Source organism: Xyrauchen texanus, chromosome 33, assembly GCF_025860055.1.
Source record: "Xyrauchen texanus isolate HMW12.3.18 chromosome 33, RBS_HiC_50CHRs, whole genome shotgun sequence".
Classification (NCBI taxonomy): domain Eukaryota; kingdom Metazoa; phylum Chordata; class Actinopteri; order Cypriniformes; family Catostomidae; genus Xyrauchen; species Xyrauchen texanus.
In genome coordinates, this window is record NC_068308.1 from 27,169,458 (window position 1) to 27,186,229 (window position 16,772).

Here is a 16,772-nt window from a genome sequence, read left to right on the forward strand (position 1 = left end):
CTTCAGGGTTCCGGGGCCCTGCTTTAAGTCATTTTTTCCACTAAACATTTAATTTTTGATTGCATATCTGATTTTACTTCACAATTCCATCTTTCATTCTGACCACTGGTACAGTACACTAAGTTGTGAAGTCTTGCTGACGTGCAATTGCATGTTGGGCCATTAACATGTTATGTTCATAATGATGCAGTGTGATGAGCAATCCTGGAGCTTTAGAAAAAAAAAAGAAAGGAAATGCTCCACAAATCACACAACTCTGCTCTCCACTCCTCAACACTCACATACTATGACAAAGGGTGGCATAAACATCCTCTCCATTGAACAGAGTATGCGTATGATGTTGTGTGAGTGGAACTGTCTATTTAATATTCTCTCAGCTTATTAAGACACTCATCTCTGGCCCTCCACACACACTCTGACTCAGCTGGTGGCTAGAGTGGCTTTATTCACCATTTAAAGAGAGTGCCTCTTGAAGAGCCTTTCAAAAATCCTGCTGTAAGTTTACTGACATTGGCAGCCAATGGCACTCCATAAAATAAAGTCTTAATATCTTACTTTGGTGCCAAAATGTACATAAAAAAAAAGCCAAAAAGGAAAGGTAGCAGATGGCAGCAAATATTTGCCCTTCGTGAGCCTTATAATCTGCATTAAACCACACGCGCTGAACCAACAACGTCACCCCAAGGTACCCTTCTATGAAACAGAAAACTTTAATATGAACCTGGCTCCATCCCAATTTTCTGAGCACACAGCATACATTTAAATAAGCTCCCTGTGGAACAATAGACTTATAATGTATGAAGATCTTTCAAATTAAGCTAATAACATGTTTTAGTACCTGGATCACTGTGTCATCTTGTGTCATATCACTCAATGAAACACACCATCAAGTCAAAGATCTGTCTCTGTCCATTTCCTAATGCTCAGATCAACTTCTCAAAGCTTAAGCCCACCCAAGATATCAATTCTGGTTCCTAGATACGGTCTTGGGTCCCTCTTTTAATGTAAGTGTAGGAAATATTTTAAGGCAGTTATATTGTCCGCCAGGTGAAAATCTAAGTCTGATTGGTAGATAAAGCAATAGCAGACATCTACTCAAAAATGTGTGCAGTAAAGTTAAGTTTAAAAGTAAAGTCTAAGTAAATCATGGAACAAGCAACCAAATGAAAGACAGAGCGACTCGTACAGCATGTAGAAGTTTAATATTTCTGAGTATAAGAAGGATGTGACTGATGATGTAAAGAAAGCAAAAACTTAATAGAAAAAACAAATAACCTCAAGAGACTTCTGAGCAAAACGGAGAGCAAATGCATAAATATGCCAATGATTATCTTAAGTAATACAATTTCTGAAAAGGTTTTTGCTTTGCTAATAAAATCATAAGAGATACTGGAGGTTGAACAATATCACTTTTATAACACACTGTTAAAAAGGAAAAGAAAGAGAGGAAAGAAAGGCGGGGCCCATAGTTCTCTCTTACTTTGCAAGAGAACTCATGGAACGTGATGGCACAGGCTTGGAGGGGCTTGTGAAAGGTCAAATTAAGCCTGCGCTGACAGTGATGTCCATCAAGCCCAGTGGACAGAGGCTATAATCAGAGCAATATCTGTCTCTTTGAGAGGAAAAGAGGCCACTTGTGCTGCACTTAAAAAGTTCAAAGCCATTGTTTCTGAGTGACAGGGGGAGGCAGGGGGCGTCTACCTTCCCTTCTAGCTAACTCATTCCTGCGTGTGAAAAATATTGCCATTTCTCCTCTTGATTTTCACTCTCTCTTACACTGTGTAGCATTTCTTAACTAAAATCAGTCAGTAGTTTGTAGAGATTTTTTCTTTTGTACTCAGATCATAAGGAAATGGGTGAGTTCATACTAGGTATGGGTCATGATGGTGGACTAGTTGACTAGACCACGAGTGGAGTTCACAAGTATACCGCAGAGCGCTATTCCATAATTCATTGGTGCAAAGTCAATGGGCTTGGCCATGAAGTTTTGGTATTTTTGTGCAAGCATTCTCTAAGTCTAGGCGCAAGTGGGTTTGGAGAAATCTGGGTCAGGTGCAATTAAATTTGGAGGTTCTTCTCCAGTTATTGCTGCCTCTACGTCCTATTATATAGTCCATTCTCTCAAGCACCAGCGATATAAACAAAGACAGCACATTCATAAGAAATTGGTAGTGTAAATAGACTGAATGCATTTTTTTATATATAAGAATAGAAACATCGACATTAACTGCATCCTTGTTGAATGTGACGCTCCTTTTATTTGACCTACAGATAGTTTAACACTAATCTCATAAATGTTTGTTTCGAAAACGCAACAACAGCGATTGGACATAATTTGATGTTACACTATATATTCAGAGTTTTGACATGAACTTTATTACCACCTGCTGGTGGAATCTCTAAGTTGCAAATGCGGGAACTGAATTTGGCCTTCAGTTAAAAAAGCAAATTGCACTTTGCGGCACTTAATTAAAATACAATTCGCGCTCTCACAAAAAAGATGTAGCGTATGGTCTTTGTGCATAGAGTTGCGTTTTGCACACTTACGAAAATAGAGCCCACGTTATGTAGTCTAGGGCTGCCCCCGACCAAAGAGTTTCCTAGTCGACAAGATATAGTTAAAGCCATTAATCGACTAGTCGATATATATATAAGTAATATAATTATATTTGGGGGCATCAGAAAATGGTTTGAGTTCCAGGGCTGAGAAAGTATGTTATTAGTAAAATTGCTAACACTGTTCTACATTACAGAGAAATTCTAAACCGTAATATTGAGCCTTTAAAATATAAATTTTACAAGCGCACGCACAAAGCAAGCCACAGCAACACTGGGACAAGTGGAAATGTTTCTGAATGTGTAAAAAACTAAATCAGCAAAGAGACTGTCTGAACATTTTTCGAGAAATGCACATTAGGGTTGTGCCGAAAGACGATGATCTCGGGAATCGACGATGGTCAGAGTGATCCCCAATAGCTGATGCCGTTGACGATGTCAAGACAATATTTGGCTCGTTTTCCAATTAATGTATTGAATTATTATTATTATTATTAGGCTATTATTAATATCAAATTAATATTACAAATAATTTGCCCTTAAACACACTTGAAGAAACACACTTTATAATATTTTTAAGAACAGATGACAGAAAAGCGGTCTATGCACATGCCTGACACGCTGTTTGTACGGAGGCATGCAGTCTTGTGGAACACGCACATGTAAAAGATTCTCACCCTTTCTTTGTTTCTGTCTTTTTGTTTCTGTGAATAGTTTTTTTGCAAGAATAGAATCATCTATGAGTGCTGCATATGACCTCAGACATCTCAGCTCAGGAGGTGCTTTGAGTTCGGTTTGCTTTATTTCCACAGAGCAGTTCATTGTGACCAGTGACCAAAACTCTGCAGCCAATATATCTGTGATAAAAAAATAAAATACAAAAACACGTTCACCTCGAACCATGATTTATATTTCAGTGATTATTATCATCATTATTTTTACATTTATAATTGTTTTTATGTCTTAATTGGTGTAATAATTTTCCACCTGCATATTTAGATGGATACTTGCCTGACGGTAAAAGGAAAGGTGGTAACTTATATATATTATTTTTTTGATCACTTCATCATTTTAATTGCCTTTTTGTTTGGAGTGCAATTTGTATTTAGAAATGTATTTGATGCAAGATTTATTTATTTTTTGTAATGAATTAATTTTCAACGCAATATCACTAAAACAAATCGATCCCTCAGCCCGGGGGTTGTCAGTTTCCTGTGGATTTTTTTTTTTTTTTTTTATGCGACCAACTGACCAATCAAATCTTGGTTGACCAAGACTCTTCACATCGACTAATATTTGGTCGACTATTAAGGGGCAGCCCTAATGTAGTCATATCCCTTGTTTACACAAGTGGTTTGTGTTTATTGTATCTAACAGCATGTCAAAAATATTATTTGCCATTTTATTCAGACTCCAGGGGAGAAGTCTCTAATCCACCAAATTACACCCTGTTTGTCAAAAGTGATAGACAGCACCAAAAGCATCCACTGATGGTTTGACAGCTGTCTCAGGACTCTTCAATCTGCCCTTCATACGCAAGTGCATACTCTATCTCTAAACTGACACAAGAAACCTTATTATTTCTTGCAAAACCCACTGATCAAGTGATTCATGCTAAATATCGCACTTAATTACATGTCTCCATTTTCAAACCTACACTTATGCATCCATTTCTGGCCACTCCCAGAAAGGTAGCCAAGTAGTTATGCATAATATAGAGATTCATTTCAATTTCACACTCAAATGTCATATAACACAAGAGAAAAGGGGTGACCACTTTTGCAGACATTTTCAACTTAAATCAATGAGAAAATCTTCATCTTAAAAGATTTGTAATACATGACTCATTTTAATGTTCTTTATCTGTCTGTTTGGTGGTGGGGGTCGGGCATCTTTTAATATACTAGATTAACAATATGTAATCTTTTAATGATAGGACAGTGTAAAATGTTGTCCATGATGCATCTAACCACATTAGATCATGGATCAAATCCATGATCCATGGATCGAATTCTTGTACTGAATCGTAAATCACAATTTTAAGGATGTGCATCAACATAAGGCATAGGTAGTAAAGTTACATAAATATGAATGTTCAATATGAATGTTAAATTAATATGAACTTTTAATCATGTACAAGGAACAACATCTTTCCGGAATATTCCACTGTGAAAATCATAACAGTTGCTCTAGGAAACTGCCATCACTGGACTAATAGACTAGACCTGCGGCCAGTTGAAATGGCTCATATTAGAGACCCTAAAGAAACCTGCTACGTTAATTTACTAATGGCAATTATAAAACTGATAATTCTGACTCTAAATTCTGATGTGCCATGTTCCGTGCCATGTTCCATGCCACTGTAAAATGACTTAAAAATTTAAATTTTGCTTGGTGAAGCTAGTGGCATATAAATTACAAGGAAAATGACTGAAGAATTACTGTACTGTATAGTAAGCCACGAGAGGTGGGTCTTTGACATCACTGTAAGCAGTCTTTCCAGTGTCTGGCATCTGTCCTTTTAAAAATGAGGCGGCGCAGACAAACACAATTGTCTTCAGCATTCAAGAGTCTGTCTGTAGCTAAAATTAATGTGTTCTTAAGAGGATAGTTTACCCAAAAATGAAATTCTGTGATTATTGTTTCAAACCAGTTTGACTTTCTGCCATGGAAAAATGTTCCCTATAGAACTTCTACAACACATCCATCCTATAAAATCTGTCACACAATGTACCTAACTTCTCATTAGTCGGTTATGGGTTTGTGGGTCCGTGTATTCAACAAATAAACCCTCTAACGAGACCTTCATTCTAGCCAACATCTCCAAACGATCAGACAAATCCATTTTCATGCATTTACTCATCCCTAATGGTTTCGAATTCAGTGATATTTGTCTCATTCACATTAGCCTTGTTCCACACAGATCAGAGTAATCCAATTGCAGGCCATTTAGATAGTATTGCCATGACACAGCCAATGAATAATGACAAAGTTTAGAGCCCTACGAGCAAGCTAAGCTAGTGTGTATTCCATTACACATGCTGCAAAGATGCTTTGGGGGAAAGTAATTTAACAGTGAGGTTTTCATGTTATATGAATAATACACAAACAGGGTTTTAGGGGTGTTTGCTAATGCAAGCGAACATCACTATTAATATTGCTCTTACTTGGCGTCAGGGATTTGAATAAACCCCAAGTATTAAACTTTGGCATGTAATTCATCCTGCATAGTTTTTGCTATGAATAGAAATGATACCTCAAATTACATTTCTAAGTGATTGGGCATGCAATTTCTGCCTGTAAGACAAAGACCTCCCAAGCAATATCAAGGGACCAGAACATCATATAGCCATGGATGTGCCCTTATTTGACTTGGCCCAGTAAGTAACAGTCCATCAATGGCCTAGCAACCACTCAGAACACCTTAGGAAAATAAAACTAGAAAATTCACTGTTGTCAAGCCAACTGCAACATTGTGGTGGTGAGTTTTGCAAAGGCAAGCACCACTCATATTATTTATTCTAAACATTTCATATTTTAGATTTTTAGATCCCACCACTGTTCAAGGTGATAGGCCTGACCAAGAATAAACTTTAAAAGAAAACTTCAAAACTTAATTAAGTCTCTAACATTTGAACTTGTAAGTACAGGACAATGCAAACAAATAGTTTTACATTTTTACATTTAAATTTTGGGGGCAGAAACTTTCTTGCAAGTTTGCCTCTGGAGAAAAGAAGAAAGCCTATAAAAGACATACAGCCCTGCTGACTTACAACTAATTGAGGGCCAACTCTATTCCACACCACAGCATTGACTAACCTGATAAATTCAGCTCAGCGGCAGTGAGCCAGATCCTAATTAGACACAGAGACAAACAGGCTGATGAGATACGCTTTATGGGCCATGTCTTCATCTTTCGACAATGTGTGCAATGCTTTCTATTTACTTGATTTATCCTGTACATCATCCAATATTTCATTCACTAGTTTTCCACCCGGCATCCCTTTATTTGTTTATGCAGCAACTTGCCGAATATCTGGCATGGTTGGGTCTTTTAATTACCCCATTCTATCCTTCGTTTCACTTTCTTCATTATTGTTATGCTTTCTTTATTCGACTCGTCTCTTATTTCCTCTGTTTCTCTCTTTGCCCAATCAAAAATATGTATTGCAGTAACTGGCTGCTGCCGAAGATGAAGTCGATAACTACTGCTGCCGCAAGTATTAAGCAGAGAATGGGAATGGAAACACAAAAAGCCATAAACCAACAGGGCAAACCTCTTCATCTATATGTTTCTCCAGCTCTTAACAGGCAGCAGAGCATCTCATTTGTATGGCTAACAGGAGCATTCGCAGAGACAGGGATAAAAGCTCACTACTGTGCACTCTCAATGAGAAGAACGGCTACATACACAGAATAATTTAAACGCCCCTCTCTTTGTTGCCTGGTGATAGCCTCCATCCATCATATTCTGCAACTGTTAACAGGACCATATGTTGTGTGCTGGCCATGGTGGTGGAGCAGCATCTGTGTCATCTGCACTATTCTAAATGGGCTGTCTTCACTTTGGCTCTATAAAACACTTCTGTTGACCTAAACACACAATTCTTTCTCCAGTCCAATCAACGCCAACACAGACCAGCCCAGTTCAATGCACAGCCAGAGCAGTCTTTACATGACCGGTGATGGATACTGGCTGACCTTGCCAGGGAGTGAAGAAATGAGCTGCTCTCACTATAGAAATCAACCCCATGAAACAGCTTGACGAGCACAGTTTCTTTCCTGTGTTCACGAATTTCCTATTGAAACTGGAAGTTTAGGAGGAACAAATCAAAGGCTCATCCCTTTATTGTAAATAGGGATGAGTAAATAGCCAATAGGCTTTAGTTACATCACAGCCATGACCCATGATTTGGTACCTTATAGTCGGTTACAGGTTGCATTAGAATTTCTAATTTCTAGATAGCATTTGATTGGACCAAATCTATGTAGTGCATGATGAGTCGTTCATATTTTTGGTCAGTTTGACTGTAAATTCAAAAATTATTAATAATAATTTTTTAATCTCTGTCTTAGTACTTTTCTGATGCAATTGAAACTTTGTAATGCAGCACTTTTAAATACACTCCTTAAATACAAACTTATGTTTTATTACTGTGGCATTTTTAGTCTTTTACTGTTAAAATTATTGACAGTTTTACAGCGTACACACAAGTCAATCACTCAGCACCTCACATTTCTCCTTCACAATGACTCGTTACGGGGCCATAAATTCATGTATTTTACATAAATTATATATTAGAAATAAGCATAACCCTATAATGTACTTAAAAGTAATTAAATTAATTGAAGGTCAGTAACTGTAATCTGATTACAATACATTTAAATGTAACACATTACACTACTTTTTTGACTAAAATTAATTATATTACAGTAACTAATACATTTTTTAATGGCATTGCACCCAACACTGATCCAGAATTGTGCTATTTTTAATTAATTAATTTGTTTTACGAAAAGGAGGGACAAGTTTCAACATTATGACACAAATGCTGTCAATTGAGCTTAACTTGTCTTGAACCCAGGATATTCTGCAACAGGCCCACATTACTGTTTTGCACAGCAGTCTGGATCATCCTCTTTTATTATTAGCAGGTTATGCTAAACAATTCAACAGCACCAGATGCTGTCTAATTAACCTTTATAGAACAGATTTGCTCTCATTTCCCTTCTTTCACCTTCAGCTGCTGCCAGACCCCAGCAAAGTGAAGTCAACATCTGGATCTGCCTCAATAGACTCCAAGAAGTGTCAATGTTGATCACTCAGCACATGATGAAGGCTGGTGGAGAACAACACGAGGGGACACATATGCCAAAAGATTAAATAAAACAGCAGTCAGACGCTTAAGAATTTCAGACCAAGATGTCCTCAAGAGCTAAGAAATAAACAAAGGAAGCACTTGCTCAGGAGGGAGGCATCTAGAAGAAAAGCTCAAATTCACTATGGACATTAATGGACAAAAGTGTTTAGAAACCCTAATGAGTATTTTTGTGCCTGTGTGTGTTTCATTACGTATTTGCGGGCTAAGCTCTATATCTTAAATCCAAGCTTGAAACGCTATTGTATTCAAAGCTTTGAGGGAAGGAGCTGAGATTGATGTCTTTGAGAGGTGGTGCTTATAGTGAGTCTCCTGAGGCTCTGATATGTCTATAGCAGCTTTTTGGAAGATCTGCACTGCTGGTGAAAATCGAGCCTCCAAGAGGCTAAGGAGAGAACAGCAGGAATCTAGTCTGAAAAGATTCAGGTGACAGAACTTCCAGAGTGATGAAACAGCAGTATTTTAGCACTGGAACAACAATCTCTCAAGCCTTCATCAGCATCTCAATGAAATTCAAAGCATCTCCACAGAAGAACTTTTGAGCTAATAGACTTTTTTACCATGCAGAACATTAAGAGAAGAACAAGATACTGAAGCTGAATTCGCAGGTATTATCTGAAGCCAAAATATTCACTATAAAAACAAATTCTGTTAACAAAGATCTTATTCTCAACAAATGGCTTGGGGACGCAACTTCGCAGGACTTAAGTGGTTATTCTCACAAGGCTGGCTCCCCGTAAATGAGAGACGAGCAGTTGTAAAGCTGAAGTTTGTGTAAAAAGAACCACGTTAAACAGTGTTCAGATGGAGGATTGACGAGTACGTTGTTTTGCGCTCTTTTCATTTGTGCCGTGTCATCCAACATCCCAAAATGTTCACCGAGCACCACTCCACTCTGCAATAATGGATTCTAGAGAGGCACATCAAGTGCGTTTTGAATGTCAATGCAGAGCTGCAGGTAGATTTGCTCTCACATGTGTGTGTTTATGTTGTATATAGCCATTTGTTCTGCTGCTGTCAAATTGTAAGCAGTTTCTGCCTGATTCTGTTCATTATTTAGACTGTAAACATTGTTGAGTTTATTGTAAAGGTTAGAAGTGTATAATGCAGTACATATTACATTACATAAAGTGTGATGAAATATAATATATAACCTAGGTGATTTAACTAAATAATTATCTCTATATCTTTCTACCTTATGGCAATATTTGATTTATGCATTTGCTCTAAAATGGCTTACAATTTTGTTCATGCAGAGGAACCATAATTTCGTCCAAACAGCTGATGTAGCCAAGATTCAAATTGTTTAAAGCTGCATTTTAAAGTAAAATACAATCAAAATATAGTTAAAAATAATCAAGATAAAGTATAAAATATAGCATAAAAATTTTCAAATTTACACATAAAATTACACATAGTTTCTCATTAAATGAACAAGGATGAATCGTATATAATCATATATACACCAATATAACAATGCCTAGTATTAAACAGCAATATTTACCTACATATAGGGGTGACAAATCATAGAATCACAAGCTATAAATCGATTTATCAAACCGATCATTTCAAAGACAGTATTAAAACATGTTTGTCTTAGTGCCTTCATACTAGCGAGTTGGGAGGGATGGAGGAATTGCAAAACTAATCTTGCAGACTTTAAGAATATTAAAAGGAATACACACACACACACACACACACACACACACACACACACACACACACACACACACACACACACTTCTGTCATCATTAACTTACCCTCATATTTTCCCTAACTCTACTAAATTTTTTCTTCCATGGAACGCAAATAGATATGTTAGACAGATATACAGCCTTTGTATTTCTCAAAAGTCATACAGTTTTGGAAAAACATTTTAGTGAAAATTTCTATTTTTGGATGAACTTTTACAGTAATGGCCAAAAAAAACTGCATTAAAATCATTATGAATATATCTTGTACATTTGATAAATCAATCAGATGTAATAAATAAATATGTAGTTAGTAGTAAAATCTGTGTAGTAAATAGTGAGCATTAAATAAACAGAGGTATAACCCAAAATTTCCAGGGTGAATATTGAGTTTAGTGGTCACACTCACCTCGATTCCTCCCTGAAGCTGTTCTAGTTGTGGGCCACCCACATCCAGTGTCACCGCGACCGAGGCAAAAGGGCGACTGGCCATCTGCTGTCTTTCCCTCATCAGTTGCTGTAGCAAGAAGGGTAAGAGGCGGAAGAAAGAGGGGAGATACATATGAAACATTTGTAAATAGCTGTACACAAACTAAAAATAACTTAATGGCTTCAAACAACTTCCCTTTTCTTGTCAAAATCTCAGATTTAGAAATAAATCTGATGGAACAGTTTAAACTGACAGTATAAGTGAAGTGCCTCAGCAAGTTCAGTGACTGACAAGTTCATTGAAAGAACAGAAAAATCTAAAGATTATGGAGACAAACGAGAAGGAGAGGAGAGTGCTAAGAAAGTGCAAACAGTAAAACAGAGAAAAGGGAGAGAGTGAGACAGAAAGAATTAAAGAGCGAGAAAGGGGCAATTACAGCACTCTGGCTGTTTTCCAGCACAGACAGAAACAGGTGGCTGAATAATTCATTTGTTCCAAATAAAAAAGTTTGGAGGACCTGGCTAATCAAATGTCTGCAAAGATGGAAAGGATATTCCTCCACAACATGCATGACAAGCAATTATTTTGCCATTGATTGCATGGGCATCAGTATTCCAGTGGTGGAGTTTAATTAATGATGCATTCCATGTAATTTCTCCATTCCACTGACTGGCTGGCTTCTCTAAAAGCAGAGCAGGACTCACAACCTCCATACAAAACCCCATCTATAACCAATGGCACATTACTGTATTTTGTCTCTCTGATGAACCTCATTTATAAATGTGCACATTGAGAACCATTTTCTTTGCTTGTCCTTATTGGAGAAGATACTGCACAGGTACTAAACCAAACCCTCAAGTACTTCTGATGCTGCATCAAGATATTTATCATCATCAACTCTTCATCTGCCAATCAGAATGTGTCTGAGAGTGAGCAATGGTGAATGTTTATGTGTGTGATACTGGCAAAAAAAGATTGATATAGTGTATTAAATCACACGGTGCTTCATCAATGATGTAGTAATAACCACACCTGTTCACTGAAAAACTTAAGGGATAGTTCACCCTAAATTAAAAATTATATTTTACTCACCCTCATGTTGTTCAAAAACCTACAGTATATGACTTTCTTCCATGGAACAGAAAAGCAAGCCTTAGTCACCATTCCCTTTCATTGAATTAAATAGAGATGCAATGAAAATTAATGGTGGCTGACATTCTGTCTAACATCATCTTTTGTGTTTCATGCCAGAAATAAAGTCATATGGGTTTAGAACAACATGAGGGTCAGCAATTCTCCTGGAATGAAACTTTGAAAGACATTGTACTAAGTGAACACTCCGAATCAGGTTCTTTTACTTTGGCAAGATGACGTCGCAGGTGATGCCTCTATCATCTCTGGATAATCAACAGCAAAAAAGAGTGGTCCTCAACAGTGGTAGATCAATATCTAAATGCATGCTGATTTGGGTACCAAGGACGAGGCTGATTGCTATTGAATTTGTGACCAAGCAAAGTTTGCTACATTAAACTCTAATTTTTTTCCATACCAGTGACCTAAGCCAACTTTTGAGGGACTGTCAATTGCTGGGATTTCGCAGCAATCCTGTAGCACTACACAACCTAATTAGCATGATGGTGTCCACACACAGATCCACATGTACAAGGATTTCTTACATGCAGAGCATAAGTAAATGGCACAGCAGAAAATCTGCTTTACTGCTTTGCAAAAAAGTTCATTATTTACCTTCAGAATGTCAGGATTGACATTATGACCACTCAGAGGTGAATCAAATAATGTTGATCATCTTCTAACAAGGTCATATGTATGTCAAGGTCTGGGAGGATTAGATGGTAAGCGAACAATCAGTTCTCATAGTCTACATGTTGAATACAGGAGAAATGGGCAGGAGAAAAGACCTGAGCAAATTAGATGAGGGCCAAATTATTATGGTAAGATGACTCAGGGCATCTCTGAATTGGCAAGGCTAGTGGGGTGCTCCCGATTAGGAGTGGTGTGTTCCTACCGACAGTGGTCCGAGGAGGGACCAACCACAAACTGGTGACAGGGTGTTGGGCACCCAAGGCTCATGGATGCACGAGGGCAACGATCCCATCTAGTCTGAACCGATAGAAGATCTACTGTGGCACAAGTCAACGAAAATTTTTATTATGGTTATGTGAGAGGAGGTCACATGACGCCATGCGAGGAGCAGACATGTAAACCACGAGCTCGGTGCGGTTTGCTAGTTTGTAATTATTTTTGTGATATAAATCGGTGAGATTCGACATCCTACTATATACTTGTTCTTTGAAATCAACATGGCAAAGAATTTAAAATGCTCAGGCTCTGGAGATATTAAAAGACACTTACGTGCTCAAGCTGTAACCTCTGACAGGCACGCAGACCAGGGACTTAATTTGGATGGCGCAGTGGGAGAAATTCAGCGTCAACTGGCGAGCATGTCTGTGATGCTGCCAAAAGTTGTTGCAGACTTTGAGGATCAAATTGTAATGCGTCGATCGATTATGATGATGGAAATAAAATTCTCTGAGTTGGTTACAAGAATTGGGGACATCAAGAAAAATGGATCGATTATCTGGAGTCATCGGAGAGGGAATTGGCTGCTAATCCGTTGGCAACCAAGGCAGATTTACAACACGTTTTTGAAAAGAAGACTGAAAGAACCTCCCCTCCGTGTTCTCGGCGGCTCATAGGGACTCTCCTCCGCCCCTGGCAGCGGCCCTACCGCTCCAGGCGGTCGGGGAGACACTTCCCTCCTCCCCTCACAGACGGCAGTCCTCCATCGACCCCTCCGCATTTCTGGGGGATGTCAGGGCCCCTGGCAGCGGCTCCATCGCTCCAGGCAGTCAGGGAGTTCAGTCCCCACTCGCCTCGCGGAGGCCGTTCAGAGCGTCCGGGCGGTCGGTCTACTCCCTCCCCCGGTGGATGGCAGCGGCGCTCCCCTGGGTGGACAGCAGTGTCGAGGAGTCCGTGACCGGCATCCCTCATCCTTCCCGGGCTTCGGCACCAGTGTAAAGGGATCAATGGAAAGGAGGCGGCGAGAACCGGCTTGTCAATATAAATAATAGTTTAATATAAAACTTAAAAGACAAACACACACATATGACGGATGTCCATTAATGATCTCTCTCTCCCGCACGATCCTCTGCAGTCGACTTTTATCCCTTTCGAAGGCTTGATTAGCCTAATACGGGACCGGGTGTGTAGGATCACGACCCGGCCCCGCCCTCAGCCCTGCCACAAAGACCTTGAGAATCGCATTAGGAGGAATAACGTGCGAATTGTTGGAATTCCAGAACATGAGGAGGGCAGAGATATGGTGAAATTCCAGGATGAGCTCTTCCCAGGCCACAAGCTGGAAATCAAGCAAGCTCACAGAGTCCCAGCTCACAGATCTGATGAGGTAGACAGGCCCCGATCAATTCTGGCCAAATTTCTCAGATCATCCGTGTTACGTGAGGCGAGGAGCAAAGGAAAGCTTTCTTGGAAGAATCACAACATTTTCTTGTTCCCAGACTTTGCGAATTCGACAAGAGAGAAATGTGATCTATTCAAGGAATGCAAGAAACTCTTACATCAACGGAAGATTGCTTTTGATCTGATGTTTCCAGCTAAATTGCGAATAGATACTAAGGATGGCCGCAATGTATTCACATGTCCCAAACAAGCCCTTCATAGAATCATTGTGTGAGTAAGCCATTTGGTGATTCTCATGTTGCCGTCTAGTGGGTCTGACTCACTGAACATTCACTTGACTGTCTGAGGAAGCTGGGCACCATTTTTTGTTTCTGTTTGTGTTGGTTCCGCCTAGTGGCTGGAGTTTTTTTTTGTAATAACACACTTTCAAGAATCGCTTACATCAACGGAAGATTGCTTTTACACGGAAGTTCCGGCCAGATTGAGAATGGATACTAAGGATTTTTTTTATGTGGCCTCCGAGTGAATTTGACTCACTCAATACAGTCTTGACCACCCGAGGAACTGGGATGCCCGTTTTGTTTCTTTTTGTGCTGGGTCCACATAACGGCTGGAGTTTGTTTAGTGGAATAATACTCCTTCGGGACAGTTGTGGATGAATCTGCTCGTTCCTTGGGCTTAAGCCTCCTGTCGGTTGGAGTTTGTTTTGTGGAGTATTTTGCAGGACACTGGGAGGATTATTGTCATCTGCTGCAGTCATTAACAGCCGGCTCACTGAACATTCATTAATTGTCTGAGGAAACTGAATGGCCATATACATTTTATTATTATTTTATGCATGTGTATATCTATATACCTCCAAGTAAGTTCAGTGAATAAATCTACACTTTCATAGTGTTTATTCAACCTGTTGGCTGAGGTTTGTTTTACAAAGTATTTTCAGTTTTTTGCCTCACAATAGGCAAAGTTGTAGTGGGGGCTCTCGTAGGCATACGTGGACCTTTTGAGTTTAGAGGGATGAAGTGCGTGGGGTTAATGCACACGTTTGTCTTTTTTCTGTTTGTTTGGTTCAGGGGGAGTTCAGGTTTGATTGTTGCACTAATGTTGAAATGTGGTCTTTGTAATCTTGTTTTTGACTCACAATTATTTTTTTTCTATTATATCAAATGTTAATATGAGTGGGCTATCTTTCTCCATGTGGAATGTGAATGGGTTGGGGCACCCCATAAAATTAAAAAGGTTATTTCTTTTCTTAATTGTAAGAAATATGAAATAGTAATTTTTCAAGAAACTCATCTTTTCTCACAGGAAGCTGAAATATTTGGGAAGATATGGGGTGGGCATGTTTTCTTTAGTTCTGGCTCAAGTAAGAGCAGGGGAGTCATTACATTGATAAGTAAAAACCTCAAATTCATATGTCTTAAACAGATTAAAGATAAATTAGGAAGAGTCATAGTGTTAGCAGAAATTCAGGGGCAAAGGTTGGTTTAGGCTAATATTTATGCACCTAACACTGATGATCAGGGCTTTTTTTTATAGATCTTGCTGGAATGTTGCAAGCCGCTGGCACCCCTTTTTTTATATCCAAGTCCCTCATTCCATCTGTTGTTGATTGCTTAATTGGAATTATCTTAGTCTCAGATCACACCCTGGTGAGTTTAGAGGTGGTGCCACATATGGAGAAAAAGAAATCATACAGCTGGTGCTTTGATGTATCTCTTTTGCAGAATCCTGATTTCCAACAAATGCTAAAGACTGAAATCAATGTCTATATGGAGACCAACTGGTCCTCAGTATTCTCTGTGGGTGTGACTTGGGAGGCACTTAGTCAGATCATACAATATGCCTCATTCATCAAAAAATCCAAAGCACAAGAATTCGTGGAGTTGGAAGGAAATATTAAAAGTGCTGAGGCAGAGCTGAAGTACAGAATGTTGTCTAATGGTCTCAGAGAATTGACCCAATTGAAATACAGATATAATACTATTTTGTCACGGAAAGTGGAGTTTTGATTATTCAGGGCAAGACAGTCATATTTTGAGTGAGGGGACAGAGCAGGGAAGCTTTTGGCTAGATATATAAAGCAGAGAGTGTCTTTTTTTTACCATTCCCTCAGTGAAATCTGATGGTGGTGAAATTTTTGATATTAATAATGCCTTTAAAGAATTCTATCTTGGTCTTTATAGTTCCATGTCTTCATCTACTGATGAAGATATTAGAAACTTTGTGGAACCATTAGAACTCCCTAAATTGACGACCAAGCAAAATAATTATCTTGATTCAGAGATAAACTTGGAGAAACTTGACAAGATAATTAAGGCCTTACCTACACTGCCCTGCAAAAGCAAAAGACCTTAACTCACTAGAGTGTGAAACTGAGAAAAATGACTTTAAAGTTGCTGTTTTGTCCAGACAAAAGTATTATAGGTAGGACTCCCAAAATTTCACAACTAGTTGCTATACAGAAGAAATGTTTGTATGCAAAAAATCTTGAGCTCAAAATTGACCTTTGACCCTTGTTTGGCAGTTAATGTACTCTGCCTTTGTATCATGTGCCAAAAATCAGGAGTCATGCAAAGGCAAAAGGCCGTAACTGACATATAATCAATATTTACTTGCTGTTCACCATACTTACATCCATTATAAGAACACCTAACCAAGGTCTAGTCATCATGGTATTTGTTTTAAATTATATAGAAGACCTTTGGTTGTTCCTATTTAGTGCTATAATGATCAGGATAGTGCGGCAACACTAACACAGTTAAACAGTATAA

General features: G+C 38.7%; 1 protein-coding gene across 2 annotated transcripts in view; it reads right to left on the reverse strand.

Annotated features, from left to right (window-relative positions):
* LOC127626834 (attractin-like protein 1) overlaps positions 1–16,772 on the reverse strand; it is a 139,414-nt gene that overhangs the window by 15,230 nt on the left and 107,412 nt on the right. For both annotated transcript variants that reach the window (XM_052102911.1, XM_052102910.1), the window contains exon 27: positions 10,537–10,644. In XM_052102911.1, the coding sequence (XP_051958871.1) occupies positions 10,537–10,644 (108 nt within the window). The remainder of the gene's footprint in view (positions 1–10,536; positions 10,645–16,772) is intronic.